At 49.2% G+C, this 23,448-nt stretch overlaps 1 protein-coding gene across 1 annotated transcript in view; it reads right to left on the bottom strand.

Annotated features, from left to right (window-relative positions):
* ptprq (protein tyrosine phosphatase receptor type Q) overlaps positions 1-23,448 on the bottom strand; it is a 68,323-nt gene that overhangs the window by 8,980 nt on the left and 35,895 nt on the right. The window contains exons 34-51 of the mRNA XM_036519664.1: positions 22,647-22,946; positions 21,727-22,002; positions 20,975-21,126; positions 20,108-20,249; positions 19,194-19,466; positions 16,360-16,686; positions 13,907-14,019; positions 12,733-12,919; positions 12,227-12,468; positions 11,617-11,683; positions 11,313-11,471; positions 10,585-10,807; positions 10,312-10,385; positions 8,444-8,543; positions 7,838-7,966; positions 2,758-2,802; positions 1,905-1,931; positions 480-561 (exon numbers count right to left, since the gene is read on the bottom strand). Coding sequence (XP_036375557.1) covers positions 480-561; positions 1,905-1,931; positions 2,758-2,802; positions 7,838-7,966; positions 8,444-8,543; positions 10,312-10,385; positions 10,585-10,807; positions 11,313-11,471; positions 11,617-11,683; positions 12,227-12,468; positions 12,733-12,919; positions 13,907-14,019; positions 16,360-16,686; positions 19,194-19,466; positions 20,108-20,249; positions 20,975-21,126; positions 21,727-22,002; positions 22,647-22,946 — 2,918 coding nt within the window. The remainder of the gene's footprint in view (positions 1-479; positions 562-1,904; positions 1,932-2,757; positions 2,803-7,837; positions 7,967-8,443; positions 8,544-10,311; positions 10,386-10,584; positions 10,808-11,312; positions 11,472-11,616; positions 11,684-12,226; positions 12,469-12,732; positions 12,920-13,906; positions 14,020-16,359; positions 16,687-19,193; positions 19,467-20,107; positions 20,250-20,974; positions 21,127-21,726; positions 22,003-22,646; positions 22,947-23,448) is intronic.

The raw sequence follows: 23,448 nt of genomic DNA, 5'->3' as shown, positions 1-23,448 counted from the left end.
GACGACAGAATAGACGACAGCAAATCTAGTGATACTGCTATTACTCTTAGGACAACGGCCACCATTACTACTGGTTAATATTACTACTAACCATTAATAGTATCATAACTCATACTAGTAATATTACTAATATTATATTACTACCAGTGTTAGCCCCCACAATAATAATTTGGCTGGCATCCTGGCAGCCCCAGCACTCAGGTAAGTTATGTGTGCTTCTCATGGCAAGAGAATCCTGGGATAGCGGGCCCTTGACAATCCAGTGAGTTATTCTCAACAGGTTTCAGGCCTCTCCCCTGAACGCAGCCCAGTCTAACTTTACTATCCAAACAGTGTGTATGGTAATTGGGTATTGATGACCCCCGTGTGTGTCTGTGTGTGTGGGGGGAGGGGGGGGTGGGGGTTGTGTTCTCAGTGGTCTGTGTCCAGCTGGGGGGGGGGGGTGGCATTGTTGTAGAGGACAGCCGGGACCCACATACCGCAAATTCCTCCTGAAACTTGGCGTTGTCGTTTGCACACAGGTCCTCCACGTGCTGCAGGAATGATTTCTTGTTAACAGGTCTGAAAACAAACAGAGGGAGACAGAGCCAATCAGCTGTCCTGCCTCCCAGGTGCCAGACACACACACACAGACACACACACACACACAGGCACCACACACATACACTTTCATACACACAAACATACCCAAAAATATACGCACACATGTATGTAGATACATACATACATACACACATGCACATCCAGACACAGACAGACAGACAGACAGACAGACACAGACAGACATACACACACACACACACACAGGCACCACACACACACACTTTCATACACACAAACATACCCAAACATACATGCACATGTGTATGTAGACACATACATACATACACACATGCACACAGACACAGACACAAGCACACACACACACCCACACACATTCCTCTCCTCTTGGAGGTCACCCCCTTGGTTCTCTGACACTGTAAAAGTGATTGTGTTACTGTGGGTGATATTACTGGGTATTGGATTACCTAGGTGTGCACGGTAACTGTCCTGACAGGTTGGGATAAAACTGGCTTCTGGATAAAATATGGAAGCCGGGTGTTTGGACAGTGATGGCCTTGATTGTGATCACTGTGACCAAGGTGCCAACTTGGACAATTGATCTTAGTGAATGCATTCAGCAACCATCTCATCTATATGTGAGTCTGAGTACTTTCACACACAATCACACACACATATATATATACTGACACTGTATATATCCATAAATGAGTGCACTCATGCAAATAACTTGCTCCATGCACATATTTATAAGCAAAATGTTTCATCTTTGCTGAAAGGATTCATCTAATAACCTAACCTATCAATAAAACCTATTATATGGTTTACTGTAGTTTAGAAATTGAATCACTGACACGATTTTTGTCGATTGTCTGTTGACAATAATAAATTCATAATTAGTGTGTGTGCTACAGTGGTGAGCATTCTTTCACAGAGCAGGCCCTGAGAACCTCTCTGGCAGGGGTGGTAGGTGATGTGCACTCCTAAGCACTTGATCCCAGGGTAATCTCTCTCCTCCCGGCCTGGGGCCGCACTCTGATTGGTGGAGAGAGTGCGGCGCTGACCTCACTGTTTAATTATGACCCCGAGGAGATTCAGCAGAGCCATGTTGCCTCCCGAGCTGAAATACAGACGCACTCACCGGGGTCCGGGGGGACCAGGGGCCCAGCTCCTGTTACCAGGGTGTTAGTCACGCTCGCCTGATTTATGGGGGGCTTGGTAGCAGGGCCCCGGAATCGGACCATCCCTCACAACGCCCCCCCCCCCCCCCAACACAAAGTCTCCCCATCTCACATGTTCGAACTACACCCCACACAGCAGACACAAACACTCCAGCGACTTACTTGAGAGATTTTCTATAACTGAGAAGCCTGAAACAGAATTCACATGAAAAAAACAGTGTGAAACAGAAAGCAAACAGCATTACATCAGACCAATCATGCATTTCCGTCACTCGGTCACGAGGAGAGGGATGTTCAATACACACTCTCCTCCTGTCCGCCAGTCATTTACCTTTATTCGTGAAACTCCATGATTAAAACGCAGAGTTAAAAGAACCTGCCAACGGTAGCGGTATTTTAATAGAGTATGACTGTATGACAGCTATAGACAGACTTGGCTGCTTTCGGATGACCTGACCAAATGTGTTACAGGACTTCTGAAAGTCCTGCATTTATAATCACTAGCCCAGGACAGTAGTATCCATGCAGACAAACTCAGACCACTGTAGACCCAAGCAAGCATGCAACAGCATGCAGGTCTGCCCCAGAAACCAGGATGGCAGCTGGCATGACCTTGGCACTACGGCTGGAATGGAGGCAGGCTATTCAAAATGACATCACAATCAAGAGGCCACTCGCATGCAGGCTGCTCATTGGTTCTCACGTTACCTCCACACAGAAGAGACCACACAGTGACACACACGGTGTGCAGCACTTTTCAACAGGATAATTAGAGCGTTACACACTCAGACTTCACAAACACTGTTAGCATCCGAAGGGGTCAAACACACAATGAAACACTTGGGTGAGAACAGACGACTTCACAAGGTTACAAACTGTTATTGCTTCCAACAGAGCACACCAAAAACACAGTGGACAGAGACCCGCAGAAAGGTGTTAACCGGGACCTGTGACAATCCAGTCACGACACCCAACACACAGCAGGACAGAACAGGACTGCACACGGACAACTTACTGGATCACAAATATTTCCTTCCGCCTAAAGAAAAACGAGGAGTACCTGAAAACACAAAGCCGGAGAGAGGTTAGTGAGGAGAGGCAAGGCCGTTATTCAAGCAGCACAGAACCCCCAAAGAACCCCGAAAATCAAGAAGAGGCAGAGGTCTGAGCTCACATAATCCACAGTGTCTTTTTTTAGAGCAGTCAGATTTTTTTTTTTTTTGGCACATTCACAGAAAATAAAGCATGATTCCTCCTCTACTGGGAGATGATGGCGAAAGATGAAATCAGTTGGAATAAGTGAATAATTGAAACAATACTTTTGAGCAGCAGCAGCAGCAGCAGCAGTAGCATAAATAGAACAGTGTGCTTTGTTAACACAGTCGGCTCTGTCTGAAGCCGGGTGCGTGGATATTAGAACCAACAGCAACACACAACTGATGCCAATGCCCACACCTGCACGTCAGACTTTATGTGAACGCAGGCCTTCAATCGTTGAGTTTTCCAGCATGTTCTAAGCATACCTGCCGGTTGAACAGACAGCAACAGCCAGCACAGACTGTCAGAGGCCCTAAATGACACAGTGAATCTCATCAGTTGTTTTGGGCACCATGTATTGAAGTTATACTAAACATATTAAAAACAACAGCTGTACTAAATATAGCAATAGTAAAAAGCAATGTCTTTTGCACTAGTGAAAGCAACCCAGTGGAGCTTGAGCTGAAGTGATGAAGCAATTGAACTTCACTGACACATGCATGTTCTAATTGCCATACCACAGGTGTTTTAAATTACTTTTAAATTATATATTATATTATAACATAATTAAATGTCCCCACTGTGTCTCTTTGCACTCTCACTACCACAACTATGACAAAGAGGAGCTGGGAGAGGCTTTCAACAGGAAATATGCATTCTGAGGATAAGCACAGTGTCTGTGTGCAAATTCCAATCAAAACCACCAGTACACACCTCGAAAAATATCCAATTCCAACGCTGTTGAGTTCCTTGCGCAAATCACACAGACAAAGATTTAACATCTTCTCATGAATACGTGAGACACCCACAGGCCAATGCTCTCTACTGCTTTGTAGTGCGAAACGGTCTTTAATTAGAAACACTAATTAACGAGAAGACATTTTCCTATTCAGTCAAACCAAAGCCGTGCACTGCGTGTCAAATGCAAGTCTTCACTAACAAAAAACAACAAACTCATATGGAAAAAAAAATTGAATTCAAAGATCAAAAAATGACACGTATGTACAACATGCAAACTATTACAGAAAACTACCCACTCATATATCTTCTTCACAAATAAACAGCAATTAAATTAAACACCCTTGTAAATCCCTGCGGTTTACACGACAGATTCTCTGTCAGATTCTCTGTGTCTTTCAGTGTTGCTCTCAGCATGACTCAACGCTGTCTTCATTTCAGACCACACGACCACACGACCACACACACACACACAAGGTGTCTGTGATGGACCAGATTTCCAACCGTTGTGTAAACAGGCCGGTTTTGGGTGACATTTGCGTGAGTGGTCGTTAAACACTGTGAAACGGACAATTAACGATGGTGAGCGTGTGCGGGTGAGTCCCGCTGTCGACGCGTCTCTTGCGGAGAGGGCTCAGGGACAGGTGGAGCGGGCGGCCGCCACACAAGAAGCCAGAGCCGCCCCTGAACCCACAGCAAATACCACCCCGCACTGGGGGGCCCGGCAAATGTACATAGCCACACAGCCAATGCAAACTGCATCTCATGCACTGCGCTAGCACTTAGCTTCCCTGAGCATGGACACTCACTTCACTCCTGGTAGTAGTAACTAGCTGCTGAAACATGCTATTTTTTAATATTACGTGACATTAATAAGATTTGGTTTAGATTTTTTTTTCATTTAACGTCAGGGCCTAATGTGCGGGCAAAGACACCCCGACTCGCAATCACAACACAAGCGCTCCCCAAACACCTGTCCATGCTGGGCGTGGTCCCCAAACAGCCAGAGAAAACAATGGCACGGCCGGGGCGAGCCTGACCCCTGTGCCACCCACACTTTACAGCGGTGGGGACCCACGGCTCACGCCTGCGAGCACGCCCACCCAACGTGCTCTCTCCTTCTCCCGTGGGGGGGATAGGGGTCCCGTCGTAAAACCGCCCTGTTTACAAAAACAGGAATCGCGGGACGTTAAACTCCGTCTGTCACACCACTCCCCCCCCCTCCCACCAAGCCAACGCCGCTCCGAAAATCGGACAATTTTCCTCATTTTCCAGGAATGCCTCGGGAGGCCCCATGACGGAGCGGGACGTCCCGCGTTCGCTGCCAGCGAGGCGCTGGTTTGGAGGGAATGCTGGCGGTTTTTAGTCACGATTTCACGGCCCTCTCACCCGTGGCGTTTTTTTTTTTTTTCACCACATTTTTACAGCCCTCCTCCTAAAGTGATGAAGGGTCAGGGGGAGGAGGGGTGCAGAGAGGGTCCCTGGTGGGACGGATCGTCTGGGCTCCTGCCGCTGTGGTCTCAATCGGGAATCTCCGACGCCCCACACAGCTCATATCCCCCCCCCCCCCCCCCCCCCCATTCGGCCCGGTGATCCCATATAAGTCACAACGCAGGAATGCCATTCCTCACGCTCAAAACATGCCAGAACGGCCAGGAACGGTTCGCTGCTGAGTAACACCTTCGCTAATCTTAGCAAGCGCGACTTGAGTCGCTTTTAAAAAAAAAAGAAAAAAGGAGGAAAGACTGTTTTTCAGATCGACCGCACCGTAAGTAAAAGTTCATCTTCCGCAGCTTTTACGAACGTTAGCATGTTTACACACACAGCCATTGAGGGGGCCTTTACAGGCTGTGAGTCATTTGACAAATTATGATTGCGAATTTGCAGAGCTGCGCTTCTGACGGTTCTCCATGTGCGCTCTGCCCATCCCGTCTCCCCGACGCATCAGCGTTCCGTGATCCAACATTCCATCTGCTTAGTCAGACAGACAGGGGCACGGGTAAACCAGGCTGGGATGTCAGGGCTGATGAGGGGAACATGACTCAAGGTGACTTATGACCTTTATGCGTAGGCCTTTTGTGTTTTCCTATCGCTCTCTCACAGCCCAGGAGCCCAGGTTTAACGGAAGCCCCTCCCTGGTCCAGGGGATTTAGATGGAGACGGCTCATCGCTGCTGCGGAGCAGTGCTGACACCGGGGTGGCCGCTCAAATCTCACACAGCCGGTAACCTCTGGCCCCTACAGACCGCATCACCACTGCTTTTTCTGTTTTAACTGTCAGGCGCGACCGCAAACAGACATCCATCTGAGATTCTCAGTCATCAGAGATGGCTTTGATGGTCCCCTTGATAGCACTCTTTAGCACCTATATTGGAGACAATGAGAGAGAAGTTGAGGGTGGCATATAATTACCCTGGGCCATCTGCCGTGCCTTGCAAAGAGGGCGCTGATGTGACTACTTTGTCACCTTGCTCTTACTTCCATCCAATCAGCGCTGTGCTCACACCTCATCCCTTCTGAAGGGAACAGACATATTACTGTGAAATAATAAGTCCTGTAGATATTTAGAGACACAAAGGGAAAAAAATTAACATAAATTTATGGCGTGTTTATTACTTTTTGCGCATAATGTACCCAGCCTTTTCAGCTCTGAGTTATAATATGTGAGCTGTGGGAGGCTGCCTCAGACTGGGGGCTATTTCTAGCGGAGGGTGCAGCGCGGGCCGGAGTCCGGGCTGCAGACTGAATCACTCTGTAAATGAGCACAGGCCGGCCCTGATGGCGAAGCCGCCCTCGGCTGCCGAAAACGCCCTCAGGCAGCTGTCCCCTCCCGTCCCCCTGTCTCTCCGAGTGAGCCTGTGAGGTCATCTGCATGAGGTCATCTCCAAACTCAGGACACCCCGAGGCAGGCGGAGCGCAGCACCGATTCCAAATAGCGACGATGCTAACGTAAGCGTGGTTATCGCTCCCGGCGGAAAAGAGCTCTGGTCCCACATGTGGGATCCGAACCCCTCCTCTAGTGGATCAGTCAAGGACACACTGTACCTGAAACCCACCTTCTCCTTATCCTGTTTGCTTTCCCTGTGTTTCTGCCACTATTACAATCTAGCAAATGTGTACAAACCTTTTCATTTTACTTGTGCAACCACTGGGAGGAAGTAATCCATTAAGGTAAGTACTATTTTTTTAAAAATGACAGTTTCAAGGTCCCACTACATCCTCATAAAATTGTGAATATTCATAGAGTAATATATTATAATAAAATCACAGGAAAAACATCTGACCCAAGAGGCATGCAGACGCCACAATCTGGAAGTTAAAATGACTGCGACACATACCGGTCATATGACTCTGCCGGATTAATCGTAAGGCAGCCAGGGATATATATAGCTCAGGCCGTGAGTCTCAGGTGTTGAAAAGGAGTGTTAATGCTGAGAGATGCAGAAGTGGAGGGGGCCGAGATGCTGCTGTTTCACAGAGGCATAGTAATGCCCCCCCCCACGAAGGGGGACCAGGACTCTCCATGCAGATCCACGCTGCTGATACCCCTGGTTCTCTTCCCATGAGCCCGTCCATAATCTCACAGGAGATCAGCCCAGGTTGTAGTGGAGCACTGGTTAGGACACTGCTGTGGGTCCAAGTTCTAGGGAGGAATCACCACCATCAACTGATCTTGGTGAGGCACTTTACCCTCCACACCTTGCTGGGGAATGTGTTGACTGTGACCAGCACAGCTCTCCCCAGGAGAGGAGACAGGCAGGGAGGGGGCTTTAAAGATCACACCTGCGGGCTTCTCACATGAACTTCCACCATGTGCTCATCTTTTCCGCGCCCTGAACCAGAGCCCCCCCCGGGAGAACAGAGAGGCTGGTACCTAATGAGACGCAAGCAAAACAAGCAAACAGGGCCACGATGACCCTGTAACCTCGTCCCCACCCTCCCGTCTTTCAGCGAGGGACTTTCCCATGGGCCTCTGGGAGTGGCCCACGGAGCAGGCTGGGGGGGTAAACAAACAGGGGGTGTGTAAATAAACAGGGGTCGAGGAGGGGTCAGAGTGGGGTCGCGGAGGGGGTCAGGCCCCGGGCCCTGCAGCTCGCTCACCGGTTCAGCTTCTCCTCCTTCAGTTCCAGGTCTGCCACGGCGATTAGCTGGTCCAGCTTGAACTTCGTGTCGATGATCTCCGCCTCCCGCGGGGAATAAGTCCCGCCCTCCTTCTGCTTCTGACGAATGCTGCCATTGGAGGAGAGAGAGGGGTGACGGACGCACACAGGGTCAAATCCGTGTCAGGCACTGGCCTTAACACAAACAACAATCAGCTTCAGAAGGATCACTGACTTCATTTTTGGAGTTTTGGATTTTTAAATGGGTCTTGATATATGGAACAGTACATAATTATTCAAGTTATTTTTGGAAATGGCTATACAGCACTACACGTAATTATTCAAGCTGTTTTTTAAAATGGATTGAATGACATATTCGCCTGTAACTCAAAGATGTACAGCCCCACTCCTGTGGGTCTGCGTAATGTGCCACACTGATGTGCAAAGGATTATGGGTAGGGCACCAGCACTAAACACAGGGCACCCCCAGCCCCTTTCCCCAGGCAGCACACTCGGGCACAGGGAGGCGATGTGCGTGTAACCCCAGCACTATATCACAGCGCTCACCTGCGCCATGCCACAGGGGGTCGGGGGGGGATCGCCTTACCGCACGGAGGCGTAGATGATCACGATGAGAAACACAGCCAGGAAGAAAGAGAGCAGCACCCCGAGGATGATCTCCTCGTCCCGGTCCAACAGACGGTCATCTGTGAGAAGCGACACGTCCTTCAGAGAGAGCCGAAAACGGCACGAGCCTGTTTACCGCAACAACGGGCGACCTTCGCGCCCAAGTTCCCCAACTCTTCCCAAAAGTCACCGTGCCGTGCTAATCTTTCATTCTGGAGTTGGGGGGGGATAATCAACGTTCTGTAACCGATGGAGACGAATTGGCCTGGCGAATGCACGGTGTTCTCAGCGGATTAGCTGTACTTGATTTATAGAGATTTTCTCTTCATCTGCGGCGAACAACAGCTGGCACAATGACAAATGCCATGATTGGTGAGATTATAAATTCAATGCAAGAAATCTACCTCATTTGTTAAACATGAAGCTTACTGCCGTATGGCGAGTCCTTAAGAAATTACACAGGCTTACAAATGGCAAGCATGCCATCTATCACCTGAGCAAATGACAATAAATCACTTACTCAAACTGAACGGCATGTGCTGTTGTACATTTCTAAAGGCTGTTATTCAAATTAAAATGTTTTAATATGAGAAAAAATAAAAGCTATTCCTGCTTGTTTGATTATGTCTGAATTATCGCCCGGAGCACTTTGTCCTGCTGACTGTTTATGGAAATTTCACAGATTTCAGAGTTGGTGTAAGTTTTGTCAGGAGGAAACTAAAAGCACCAGGCGATGGAGTGAAACTCTGGGGGCAAACTCTGAGCTGAATAATGCAGGAGGAACAACATCCAGGGCATAAAATATGCATCAGCCGAAAGGCGCAGGGACTGGGGGGGAATGGAGGAAAACATACAGTCCAGATCAAGCCTGCAGCCTGTTGGTTTGGCTGTTCCCTGTGAGACTGTACTGTGTGAGCAGAAGCCTGGGGCGCACAGGTAGACCCTCTCTCTGGGCACCCCCAGCCCCCACCCCACTATCCTTCTCTGTCAGACTGTCACTTCTTCCTCTCAGTTAGCCTTTCCCTTTCTTTTTCTCTCCTCTTTCTCTGATCATCCCTCTCTGTCAGATCTGTTTCTCCTTTTCTCACCCCCTCAGCCCCCTTCTCTCTCCGCTAAAAAATCTTCTCTCTTTTGCTCCATGAGCCTCTTCTTCCCTTTCTTTTTCTCCCTCTCCCCCTCAGCTTCCCTCTCTCTCCGCTCTTTCCTCCTCTCTCTCTGTTAAGCTCCCTCCCTCCTTCTCTCCATTCTCCTCCCTTTCTTCTCACCATTCTGCCCCGTCTCTCTCTCTCCTTCTGTTGCTCTTTGCCATCTGTCCCTCACTCACTCACTATTTCTCTCTCAATTTTGTTGCTCCCTCTGTCTCCCTCCTTTTCTCTCTCCCCCTGCCTCTCTCCCTGTCACTCTCTCTACCTGTCCCCCCGTTACTCTCCTTCTAGCTCTCCCAATGTCTCTCTCTCTCTCCCCTCTCTCTCTCCCCTCTCTCTACCCCTCTCCCTCCCTCTCTCTCTGCCTGAGTCTGGGCAGGTCTGCTTTTCAGATCACGGCGGATTTACAGCAGTGAGACTCTGACACACACACACACACACACACACACACACACACACACACACACACACACACACACAGTGCAGTGGGAAAGTGCAGCCCAGGAGTTTACACTCCATAAACACTGACCCTGACACCTTTAAGACCTGACGGATCTGCTCTGTGCAAACAGGTTGACTGCTTCACCTAGGGCACTTCAAACCACATTCACAGCGAGGAGCATCTCCAGTCAGAGCAACTCCACCTCAGTGACAGCACAAGGAGTGCAGCACCACTTTTGTTTGGAATGCAGCACCACTTTACCTGCGGTCCTGGTGCGCTCAGAGTAGTCGGAGTCTGTGTATTGACCTTGTATGTTTGTGGCTCGGAATTTGAATCTGGGAGAGAAACAAATGGATGATCAACATTCAGTTCAACAGATCAGCAAACGACTGCTAACAAACACATTCGCCAGAATCAACTGGGCTGAATCTAGAGAAGTAATTAACAAACAGTCAATAAAGGATCAATATGTATGCACTGGCCGCATGACCGACGACATCTACTGTACTCAATGGAAGGTGACAGCTGACATACACATATTGGGTTTTAGGTTTCAGAGGCCCGTTGCAGAAGGTGTTGTCCTTCCCCTGCGAGAGGCAGTCATCCTCGGCCCCGATCACGTATGTGTCCACATAGGGAACCCTTCGCCCCATGTCCTGGTAGCACACCGGGTTCAGGAAGCCTTCGTCCGTGAGGTACGGAGCCGGTTTGTACTGGAAGGCATTCTTCCAGTTGGTTAGGTTGCTGTCATCCATCACTGCAAGATTAAGAGGAGCACTGAGAACAAGTCTTCTTTTCCAAAAGAAAAGAACCTTCCTTATCCTTGTCTCCAGTCCCATCTTGAACGCTGATCTCTGATCAGTTTTATGCAGGTAAGCAGAAGAGTGGCTGTTCCCTACACCCTTGTTCACTGATCAGTGGTCAGTGTTGCTGGGGTGACGGGGTATGGAATAAAGCTGTTGTATTGTGTGTAGATTTCTTTCTTATACTCAGATGCATCTTCTAACAGCAAAGCAACATACTCTTATTTTCACTCTCCACAAATAACGCCACATCTGTTTAATCCCACTGCAACCAAGGTAACAAATTTAATCAAGGTTTTTTTCAGCAGGGCCAGTACAATAAATGAAAAATGTTGTGCAGGCAATCAAAGAATTTAGCCATCTTCTCATAATGTTACAGTGTTAATGTGACTGAACATAGGCCATAATTTGTAAATGTTCCTTGTACTTTCACAGAGAAGTAGGGAGTGGATAATTTACCTGCTTCTTCTGCGACGATGACCTGCACCTTCTGAATGGGCCCGTGATCGTCAGAGAAGAAGCATACAGGCATCTGGATCGTGATGCTTCTGGAGGTCACCATGACAACGCCGTTTCGGTCCGTCGCTGCCTCCGGTCTCCTGGTGGGCTTTGGTGGCGCTGTAAAACAGAGATCACTCCTCAGTTTGCAGAGAGAAGGAAACCAGCTGCTCTCAGCACAATGTCATGCCTTCACCTTTTTTCACCCTTTAAACCTTCATGGAAATGATCGAGTAAGAACAAAGAAAGTACACAAAACACGTACCTTTGATTCCAGTCGTGAGCTGAACCTCTGAACTGGGGCCTGGTCCAGCTCCATTGACTGCAGAAATCTGAGGAAAAAAAACAATCTGCATTTCATGCATGGATCTTTTATTATACTGGGCTGTCTCCAGTGAATGACAATGTAAACCTGCTGAATAATGGAGGAAATAATAAAGTGAAATGGAGGATTACATACTAATTGGACTGTATCTGAGAATCAGAATTCCACAAGCTGCTTTTCTGATACTGGCCCAATCATTTTTACATTACCTTGTAAAACAGATCTCAATGGGGTAATCTGTGGTAAAATAATGGTTAAATAACTGCCTAAAATGAAGTGTAAATAAAAATGAGCACAGTAAGGTCTTCACCCATATGTCATGTCACCAATCATTGATGTTATGCTCACATCAGTCACTGACAATGACAATGCCAAAGGCACCATGTGTATCTCTATGGCTACAGCTTTACCCATTTATACAGAAACGTGGGCTCTCGGGAGCCATAGTGGAAAGTGTGGACCCTGACTGAGACTAACACACCAAAGATAAGTACAGTTTATTGGCCTTTTTGAGCGCACGCTTTCCCCTGATGACCGTGTGCTTCCATACCCTTATGCTGTAGTTGTAACCGCCCTTCAGACCCTCTATGACCGCGGTCATGGTCTGGTTCTTGTTTTTGATGACCCGCAGGCTGGGGATCTGGAAGTCCAGCTGGCCCTCTCTGTAGATGGTCACTTGGTAGGCACTGATGTTCCCGTTGGGCTCGGCCGGGGGCAAGAACGTCACGTACACCTTCGTCACCTCCTCTGGGATCACCTGCAGGGTGATGTTGTTGGGGGGGTCTTTCGGTTCTGGAGGAGAAAGGAAGCGTTTACCCCATAAGAGGCAGTGCATGTTCACACTGCAAGGCAAGTGGGACAGTAAGCATCCCAAAACTGAAAGTTTTGGTATGATCTAGAAAAAATATTTAAAGTATTAACAGACCAGTCTCTTTTTGGCGCGCTTGTGAACAGTTTCCCAAGTACAACAATGTCAGCATTGACGATTCCATTTCCTGCTAGTGTTTGGGGCTGGGTGTGAGAGACCAGGGAACGTTCCGCATGCTCAATGCTTACCTTCTTCCAGAGTTCTGATGTACACAGGGGCACTGGCTTTGCCATTCTGCCTGGCCTCGCTCACGTCCCCAGTGAAGGCCGTCACAGTCACCTGGTACAAGGTGAAGGCCGTGAGGTTGGACACCACCACCATCCTGATCTCCTTAGGTCTCCTGACGAGCGTCTGGTTAAAAAGCGGGCCTTCCACCTGGAGCAATAAGGAGACAAACTGGTGAAATCAGAGCAGGTGTGCGAGTATGTTCACCATAACAGCATCATTCCTCAAACCGTCCCTGCCAGCAGCACTTCAGGTTCAGATCAAACCTGCACCTGCAACACCCAGGACATGCTTTGGAAAATTCTTTAACTGTATTATTCCTTTTAACACACGTAGCCTGTTTAACGGTTTACAGTAAATATTCATATACAATACAGTTTTTGTCAGATATATTACGTAGGCCTTAATAAATCTGAGACTCAGTCGCTCCTAAAATGAAAGATGGCCTGCAGGGAACAATGAAACCAAGAGGGCTCCCGTAATGCAACCGCACACGTGGGTCAAACGCGCTGGGTTCTGGCCCAAACGGTTCCCCTGCGGGGGCGCGCTGTTTTTTTGGGTCGAGGTGTTACAGCCTGTTTCCTGGATGGCGCGGGGCCGATTCTTGGTAGCTCACACAGTAGTTTTCCCCAGTGGGTGTGAGCTGCATTGGGCCCAGCTGCGGCAGAGTGAGGTGAGGCAGGAGTCTGGGTGAAATCATGTTACAGGCCTTATGGCTGACAGATGTGTCCCCCCCCCAACCCCCAACCCCCATCCGCAAATCCCCCACACCCAGCGCATCACCGAAAACACTGATGCACCAGGCAGTGTCCTTCCTCTCCCGAATATCACTGTGGGTGTGGCCCCACCTCCTACCGACGCCCCGTGACTCCGGGGGTGAGAGTGCTCCAGGCACGGAGGTACGAGTGACCTCTGACCTGGCCGTGTTAACTGCTTCCTGTTACAGTGAAGGACCTACCGAGTTCCGGGGGCCTAGTGATGAAAAAGGAGGGAGGCCAGGCATCTGGTTTGTTGTTTCAGATTTAAGCCGCGCATCAGTGCGGCGGTAGCAGGAGCATCCGGAGGGAGAAGGCGGCTTTGAGCCGCGTTATTAATGGAGCCGAGGGACCGGAGAACAAAGTGTGGACTCACCGATACGATATCGATCAGGTACGAGGTGGGGCCAGACAGCTGCTCAGGTTCCTTCCACTCGATCCTAACGCTGCTGGAAAAGGGCATCACCGTGACACTGCGGGGCGGGGCGTCAGGGTCTGGGAGGGACAGATATGTGCCAATCATTGGCAGCGGTTTCATATATACTGCGCACACAAGACAGCTGTCACCTGTCAAAAAATATGATTCATTTTAATAAGATACTTGATCTTGAGAAAATATATGAACATTTTTACAAGAAGTGTTATAAAAGCAAGTGAATAAAAATAAGTATATTAATAAAATATGATTAAGAACAAGAATAAGATTATAATAAGGCTTAGGCTTCTTTCATAATCTCAGTAACTTCCTCTGTGCCTCCCATTTCTCTCGGGGAAACGAGACTGCACAAGGATGCATCTTATTAAGATGAACAAAATTTTGAGAACCAAGCCCAAAGGTCTAAAATAAGAAAATGAATTGCATATAATACTATCACTGAATTATTTCACAGTCATTTTTGCAGTGTGTAGTTTTCAATCAAAACTGAAATGTCATTTGTCTTGACTCTTGAAGACCACATGTATGCAAGTGATGTAGTTTTTTTTTTTTTTCCCCTCAGATTACTGAGTCAGTCCCCACAATTAAGATCAAAAACAAACCACAAAGAGGAAAGACTGGGAGGACAAGGAGGCAACACATTTATTTTGCCTTTATTCCTTAAAATATGAAGCTTATTCTGTTTGAGTGCCTTCCCAACGCGAAAGCAGAACAATGACAAACATAAAAATACTGATGCCAGCAGGCAGTGGCAGCTGAGATTTGCATTGGGCTGGCAGTAGAACGGTGAAGTGTATTACTGTCAGAGACGTGTATTCAAACACATTTGCCCATTCTAAAAGCTGAGTGATTAGGGTATGATGAGGGGGTTGTGGAGACAAACTGCACTGGGCCCAGCCCTTTAAAAAGCTGACCTGTCATATTTTCAGTGAACGAGCTTTACTGCTGAACTCTGAGTGGCCCGCTGACGGCTGTCAGGCGCTGATTTAGGATTATTTTCAAATCAGGAGCTGTCCGGCAACGGTACAAGGGGGTGAGGTATCGCTATACCCAGAGGCCTAATAAATCTGAGCAATTTACTGGGGAGAAATGTTCCTGTCCTCGTTCCCTCAGCCCCACATAATCCGAATGCTTCCTCTCGCCTGCCCCTCGGACCGGCCCGTCCGCGAAATGCATTTTCCGTGACTAACAGCCATCGTTTCCCCATTATCACGCTTCCATCCCTTTCCTCAGGAATGCGGGGTGCTCCCCAGGGTCGGGGTCATCTCTCCCCTTGGCCGTGGGCCCCGGATGCTGGGCCTGAGAGAGGCTTGGGGGGTACCGAGGGGATCTGGAGAAGCCATCACTGTGCGCACCCCCACCCCCACCCCCACCCCGGTTCCGGCAGGCAGGGTGCTGTAACTAGCTCCGTCATGCCTGCCATCTCCCTCGTAAGTAACCGCCCGGCCGAAAGATGAGCGCGCGGGTGTCAGCTCCTCTCGTGCTGGCCGCGTCCCCTGCCTTTCGTCAACCTTTCACCCGCTTAATTACACACCCCCCCCCACACCAACCCCCCGGGCTTGACCACTGCCCCCACCCCCGGGCCGAGGACGGACGAGAGCGCGGCCTACACGCTTCTGCAACGCGCTCACAGGTAATTGATTGGGCGCAGTGTGTACGTGTTCACGCATCTGAGAGCACCGGCAGACCTGTTCGGACCCGTGTTTACCCCAGCGATACCACAGCGTACTCGTCACTCCGCCACCACAGAGCAACTAAATAAGATGCAAAATGGAACTGCCTTCTGTGACTGTGTTACCGCTTTCATCTAACCTTGATGTCCTGTTGCAAGAACATGTCCCAGAGGAAACGCTACTGTTCTCACGTTCTAGGATGAAAACAAGACTATTGTCATTTCTGACTCTTGAGATTTTCCTACCTTTTTATAAGCACCTCACCCATTTCAACCAGCTCTTTCTGGGGTTTGTGCTTTGAACCTGCTGCAGGTGGTTTCATTCATAATTAATTGTAGCGTTCTCATTCTTTCAAACACTGCTTCTGAAAGAACAAGGCATCCTATCCCTACAACCAGAGGCAAATTTCACACACACACATGAACTGGGATGACTACAAGCTTACAAAATTGTGGGTGATTCAAAACTTGTAATTTCTCGTACAAAAGAAATGAATCTTTGAGTTAGCTGCGTGGTACACACGTGAAACACACTTTAATGGTACTTGTACTGGTGTAGTACATGTTACATTACATAACTGTCATTTAGCAGATACTCTTATCCTGCAGTGGTGTGGTCTAAAGTCCACATTAACAGTGCGTGCAATAGCGTGATACCTATAGACTTTCATGGTGCCTTCAGCAGTGTGGTGCCGGTACATATTAACAGTACTTGCAGTACACTTACTGCCTGGCAGTGTCTGAATGGAGACCCACTCGGAGGGCTCCCCGTAGCCCGCGTTGGTGCAGGCCGCCACACGGAACCGGTACTGTCTGTACTTTCGGAGGGACTGCAGGGTGATCTCCTGGACGGCCCCCGTGCCGTTGGCGTACACCTGCACCTGGGTCTCCACGCAGCCGGCGTGGGCCCAGTCCTCGCAGTGCTGGGACAGGAGCTGCACAGTGATGCGGTACTCTCGCAGGTGGCCCGGGACGCTGTCCGGCGGGGCCCAGGCCAGGGTCACGCTGGTGGGCTGGACCTCGGTCACGTTAAGGTAGAGCGGAGGACCCGGCACTGCAGGGAACAGGAGAAGGCAGTTTGGTCACGGCAATCAAAGCAGACCTTAAGGTACCTTATTAGGAACTTTACATTACATTACATTATTGGCATTTAGCAGATGGTCTTATCCACAGCGACTTCCATCAGTAACAATATTTACATGTTATTCGTTTATACAGCTGGATTTACTGAGGCAATTGTGGGTTAAGTACCTGGCCCAAAGGTACAGCAGCAGCACCCCAGTGGGAAAATGAACTAGGACCCTTTCGGTTACAAGCCCTGCTCCTTAACCACTATGCTATGCTGGTACTCAATAGATCTATTCAACAAATCTATCCACACTTTACTTAAGTACCATTTTTTCACTGGGACAAAGAAAATTTCCAGCAGACTGGTAAGTTAAGATATTTAAGTAGATATTAAGTAGGAATTTCTTGTCTTCCTAAACTTCCATTTACAGTATATACCTAAGTGGACATTCATTTGAAGTACATATGAATTTGAAATGTAACCCAGAGAAAGTGTCTGGTTTAAGCCACTGAGCAGAAATAGATAAAAGCTTGTTTAGCATAATCCAACCTTTTCCCCGGCTTTGCTCTTTTTAAAACAATTCTCTTTTCTCTTCAAATTAGGTACACATAAATAAGCATAACCCGTTGCCTTAGTAACTGAAGGAAAGGATCTGTCTCTTTGTTCCTGGGAGCTGGGCTTCAGCGTAGGGCAAATGGCTTCTGAAGTTTCCAAGACAGTAACAGCCAACGCGTTTGTGTGCTCCGCCACTTGGCATTCCAGTTAGTACCCTTGATACGTATTTATCCTTAAAACACACAGCCTGATTTCTCACGGTATTAAGGCAGATGGGCATCCGAACAGTGCGACCATCGTTGCTAAATTTATCCCCCCCACCCAAAGCGTGGGCACAGCTGTCCAGATGTCTGCTCCACGCCCCAGCCACAGGCCCCGTGGAGCAGTGCGTCTGTCTCACACTGGCCACCTATCAGCTTGCTGGAGAACAACCAATAGGGTGCCCCCCCCCCACCACCACCACGCAAAAAAAAGTATAAACTGTATATCTTTATAAGATCCACTCCATGTTTTTGCCATCAGGAAGGGACTATCAGAATAGGCCTGTGTCAGGATTCTGACAAAGGAGACATAATGGCTGATACATGTCCATTTTAGCTAATAAAGATTCTTTTATTTCTCCAAGCAAGTTTTTTTTTCTATTTTTTTTTTAACTGGCTACTACATTTTTTTTTTTTTCCATCCGCAGCTCAGCTTGAGCTAATGGGCCTCAGCCTGCCACTGCGGTGCATTTCCAACATTAAGAAAAACATCGGAAGGTAAATTGAAAAGATGAGAATCTTCTGCAGTCAGCGTTCAGGTACATTTATTTATCAGGGACCGCAGGTGTAAATATAAACCTGTCAGAGAGTGTTTGTCATCGTCTCCCACGCGCCCTGGTACTTAAGCACTAAGAGGAAATTGTCCTTTCCTTTTAACACCCCTCATCTGCATTTGGAGTGACGAGGACAAAACACCTGTCAAGTAAATCTGGTTGGGTGTGCCGGGCACAGGCTTGTATCTATCGATACTGATGGAACCGAGGTTATGAACTCCACAGTATCTGCAGACACTGAGACGAGTGTCTTGGTCTGGCAGTGAGTCTGATCTGAGGGGGTGCAGTGAGGACCCCTGCCCTGGCGCGATGAGGGGACCACCAGGGTCCCGGCCTTGTTGTCCCACCACGGGAATCCCGGGTGTTGGGGGCACCGCGTGACCCACGGGTTGGATTGGGTTTCAGAAACTCACCCTCTTGCAAAAACACCAGGGGACTTATTTCATTTCACATAATCTCTCCTCTGGCTTCAAGGCCATGTCCTGGACCACTGCTGCCCCACTCCCTCTTAAAAAAAAAAAGAAAGATGTTTATGGAAAATACAGGCCCTGTGGTTTGAACAGTGAGACTAATTCCCTTTTAGTTCAAGTCTAGGATAAATACATTGGGAATGACTCAATGCTGGCTGGGGAAGTGTGACTAACGCTCCAGGGTCATTAACTCGGCCCTGGTACTCTCCCAGTCCGCCTTAAAAACGCAGCGGCTTGCATCAGCGGAGAGGGCCCATGTGCGGAACCAACAGTTGAGCTGAATCAATCAGCACCGCAACGATCTCCCTCCTCGCTGCCCTGGGAGGAAGCAGACAGCCAGGAAGCGCGATCTCAAAAAACAAAACAGGAGGCCCTTCACGAGAGCGCGTCCCCCTTCCAGGGACAGAGGTGACTCGGCTGAGAGTTTGAGTTCCGGGTGGGACAGCACCGCCATTTGTAGAGAACACAGCTGTAGAATCCTGCAGCTGGGAACTCTGAATGCCCATTGGCTGAAGGTGCAGGAAAGGTTCTATTCCTGCTACTACAGCCCTTTACTGAATCATTCCCTTCGCTGCTCCTTACAGCTGGCTTATTGGTCCCTGTCCCCACAGTGTAACCCCACACTGCACCCCCCTCTGTTGCAGTGACAGTACCTGACTCCGGAGGCGTGCTGGCGTTGCAGGAGCTGGCCTCCCCTGGCCCGGCCGAGTTGACCGCCATCACAGTGAAGGTGTAGCTGGCGTCAGCCCGAAGGCCCGTCACGGTGTGCTGGAGCGCGTACGAACTCAGCTCCTCCTCCCGCCCGTCCCCGAAACGGATCACGTAGTGCGTGAGCTCTCCATTGGGATGGGCCGGCGCCTCCCACTCCAGAAACACAGAGTCCCAGCTTCTCCCGAGGCAGGAGAGGTTTCCCACCGCTTCCGACACTGACATATAAACAGCAACCACTCAGAACCACTGCTGCTTCATACGAACATACGTTTCATTTTTGGGCCACAGTGTGGCATAGTGGATCATGACACTTTAAATTTTACATAGTGGTTAAGGAGCAGGACTCGCAACATAGAGGATGCAGGTTCGATTCCCCACTGAGGCACTGCTGCTGTAGCCTTGGGCAAGCTACTTAAACCAGAACTGCCTCAGTAAATATCCAGCTGTATAAATGGGTAACATATAAAAGTGTATATCACTATAGATAAGAGTGCCTGCTAAATGCCAATATTGTAATGTAATGTTTCATTACAACATGGCTCACTGGCAAGAGACCTGCATCCATGACAACTTACACTGCAGACACATCCCCTGTTATTTGGACTGGTAACCCTCTGGTTGCACCTCCAATTAGAATGACCCACAGCAGGACAAAAAGCTTACTGGTATGCTCTCATAAAAAATGAACATGTAGTGGGGATACCATGAACGAGTATCTCAAGCTCTTCTGAAGTGGTCTGTCATTTAGAGCACAGAGCAACAGGCTACCCATTCTGAGGGGCTCAGGGTAATTCTTCCTTCTGCTCGGCACATGCACTTCCAGCAGTATCTGATGACTGCTGCGTTGGGACTTTACCTGACTCGTTGGTCGTGAAGGTGACAGGGTCGCTGTACTGATCTCCGTTCCCCACTTTGGTGAAGGTGCACACAGTGATTTGGTAGGTGCTGTGGGGCTTGAATCCAGTCAGCTGGGCTTGAGTGGAGGGGCTAGAGGAGTTCTGAGTGGAAAAACAGGCACTGTTCAATGGCAGATTCACCCTCTAGTGGCAGAACTGTGCTACTGCTCTTAAGTGCAGAGGTAGCTCACCTAGAGACTGAGTGAGTGAATGAGTGAATGTGAGAGAGTGAATGACAGAATGAGAGAGTGAGGGAGTGAGGGAACAGGTGCATGTGTGGGGGAAAGGGTGTGTGAATGAGAGAGTGATTGAATGAGGGCAATAGGGAAGAAAGTTTGGTGAACGGTTGGGTGACTGAATGAGAGTGAGTGAGTGAGTGAATGAGTGAGGGAGGGAATGTATGAGGGATTGAGTCAGTGAGTGAGAGTGAACGAGTGTGAGGGAATAAGCCAGTCAGTGAGAGCAAATAAAAGAGTCAGGCAATGACAGCACTGCCATTTGTAGGGATGCTTCCTCCAGGTAGTAATTAAACATAAACACACAGACACCTGGTGAGACACCTGGTAATTATGCTTTTCCACCTCTTCAAAGGCACAGAAAGAGGCATCTTAGACTTACTGCTGGTGACCTAGTTTGCTTAGCATTACATGAAAGCTTCGATGAAAGTCTCTCAATCATGATCATACTGCTTATTTGCATAACCAGCCATATGAAATATTTCAACTGCATACCCTAGTAATCAAAGGTAGGGATATGAATTGCCAAAGGAGAAGATAACAAAAATGCAGTATGGCTCCTGGAGAGACATGCCGTCCCTTATGAGCTACCTGGTAGCGCAGTGTCTGCCGCTGAACCTCCAGGATCCGGAAGCCGTAGTACTGCACCACTCCGTTCGGCTCCAGGCTGGCCTCCCAGGTCAGCCACACCGAGTCCGCCGTGTGGTTAAAAATACTCAGGTTCCTGGGTGGGGATGCAGGCCCTGTGGGAGGGGCATGATGATGACATCACAATCATCACTCTTTTCACCTTCTGATGCCACGTGAGGCTGACCAATCATGGTCAGTTCAGAGTAGCAGTGTGGAATTATGTGTAGGGCAGTGGCTATCTCTGGCGGAACACTGCTGAAGTTTGATTTTGACAGCAGAGATTAAGTTCAAGGGGCCATGAGATCTCCACACAAGTCAGCCAGTGATAAGGACCAGTAAAACTTTCAGCAAATACACATTATTTCCTTTCTCAACCCGCACTTCCTAGCCTCAGTAATTGCTGTCATTGTCCGTATCTCTAAACTGCTGCGTCTCAGTTTTCTCTCCTTAATATTTCATATCTCTCCTGGGCAGGGAAGGAACGTGCCCAAAACCACTGGGTGAATGAGTCTGACTCTACCCTGGTGGGGTCAGACACGCTCATAAATCCTACACGCCTCTGATAACAGATAATTCGCCCTGCTGCATTGTTAATCTGAGCGTCCGCCTAGCACCGTGTGAAACACAGCCGCTTTGGGTTGCTCCAAGCATCAACAAACAACAAACCCCCACGGGCCGCGGCGGCGTAGGCGTGTACGGTCAGCGGAGCCCACCTGCTTCATCCGTGTGCAGCAGCAGGGTGAGGGAGGGCCCCAGGCCCCGGCGGTTGCCAGCGGCGATGGACACGTTGTAGGGCGTGAAGGCCACCAGGTTGGTGAGGGTCAGGCTGGTGTTGGGGGTGACGGTGGTGTTGGCCCCGCCCAGGCCCTGCAGCACCACCACGTACTCAGTGATCACCCCGTTGGGCTCCAGGGGGGGCAGCCAGGACACGTGGATGGAGGAGGAGGACAGGTTCCTGCTGGAGCCCATCAGAGGCGGAGAGCTGGGGACTGCAGGCAGAGAGACACAGGAGCCCAGGGTTCAAACAGTGTTCAAACAGTGTTCAATCAGGAGCCCAGGGTTCAAACAGTGTTCAATCAGGAGCCCAGGGTTCAAACAGTGTTCAATCAGGAGCCCAGGGTTCAAACAGTGTTCAATCAGGAGCCCAGGGTTCAAACAGTGTTCAATCAGGAGCCCAGGGTTCAAACAGTGTTCAATCAGGAGCACAGGGTTCAAACGGTGTTCAAACAGGAGCCCAGCGTTCAAACAGTGTTCAAACAGTGTTCAATCAGGAGCCCAGGGTTCAAACAGTGTTCAATCAGGAGCCCAGCGTTCAAACAGTGTTCAATCAGGAGCCCAGCGTTCAAACAGTGTTCAAACAGTGTTCAATCAGGAGCCCAGCGTTCAAACAGTGTTCAATCAGGAGCACAGGGTTAACATATAAGCACAGAGTTCACACAGAAGCACTGGGTTCACATGTAAGTACAGGTTTCATGCAGGACCATAGCATTCATAGTGGAACACACAGTGAACTGCGAAAAGTATAAATAACAATGCCTGAGCCATTTAAAACAGAAATGTAAATGATTAAACTACACGAGACTTTGTCATGTGACCCCTTGGCTGGTACTGAGCATGCATGAGCCTTGCTCACCGTCATCCTCGGTCCTCAGGTACAGGACGGTGGTGCTGTTCTCCGAGAAGCCAGCGGAGGTCGCCGGGGTCACCCGCAGCACGTAGTCGGTGTACTTGCGCAGCTTGGTGAAGAGGAACACCGTGTCATTGGTGGTCTTGTTGGTGGTCTTGTTGGAGCTGAGCTCATTCTTGTGCGCCTCCTGCAGGCTGAGGTGGTAGAACACCTTCCCATTGGGCGCCAGCGGAGGGTCCCAGCTGACGATGATGGCAGTGGAGGTGAAGTTCTGGGCCGTCAGGTTGTGGATTGGCCCGTCCGGAACTGCGGGCGGGACAACCACACCAATCAGATCAAACCAAAAAAAACAGGAAGGAATGTAAGAATACAAGAATGTGAGAACAGAACCTTGACAAGCACTGATTCAAATCATACTAGTTACCCTTTTCAACACAGAAAACAGTCTATTCAATCAAAGACAGCTGCTCGCTCGCATTCTAAAAGACCACGCACAAAGCAACCACTGCAATGTCAGCAGGACACTTTGGTGAAAGCAAAAAGACACTTGACGTAAAAGTGGAATGTGTCATTAAAACATTTTTACACCAAGCAAAGGACCACGAGAAAGAGAGCTCAACAGGAGCCACACAGAAAACCTTCACACAGTCTCCGGCCGACCTGAGCGCGCCAGACGCCCGCTCCAAGCACGTGGGAGCGGTTCTCGTAATCGCAGACGCACCCCGTACCCACTCAAGCACATCCACCACACGCTCCTGAGCGCAGACAGTGCGCCCTGCCCAGCTCTGCCTTTCGCCACTACCAGAGC

This window comes from Megalops cyprinoides, chromosome 25 (assembly GCF_013368585.1).
Source record: "Megalops cyprinoides isolate fMegCyp1 chromosome 25, fMegCyp1.pri, whole genome shotgun sequence".
Lineage (NCBI taxonomy): Eukaryota > Metazoa > Chordata > Actinopteri > Elopiformes > Megalopidae > Megalops > Megalops cyprinoides.
The sequence above is the reverse complement of the archived record's forward strand: the minus strand, read 5'-3'. Positions and strand labels throughout refer to the sequence as shown.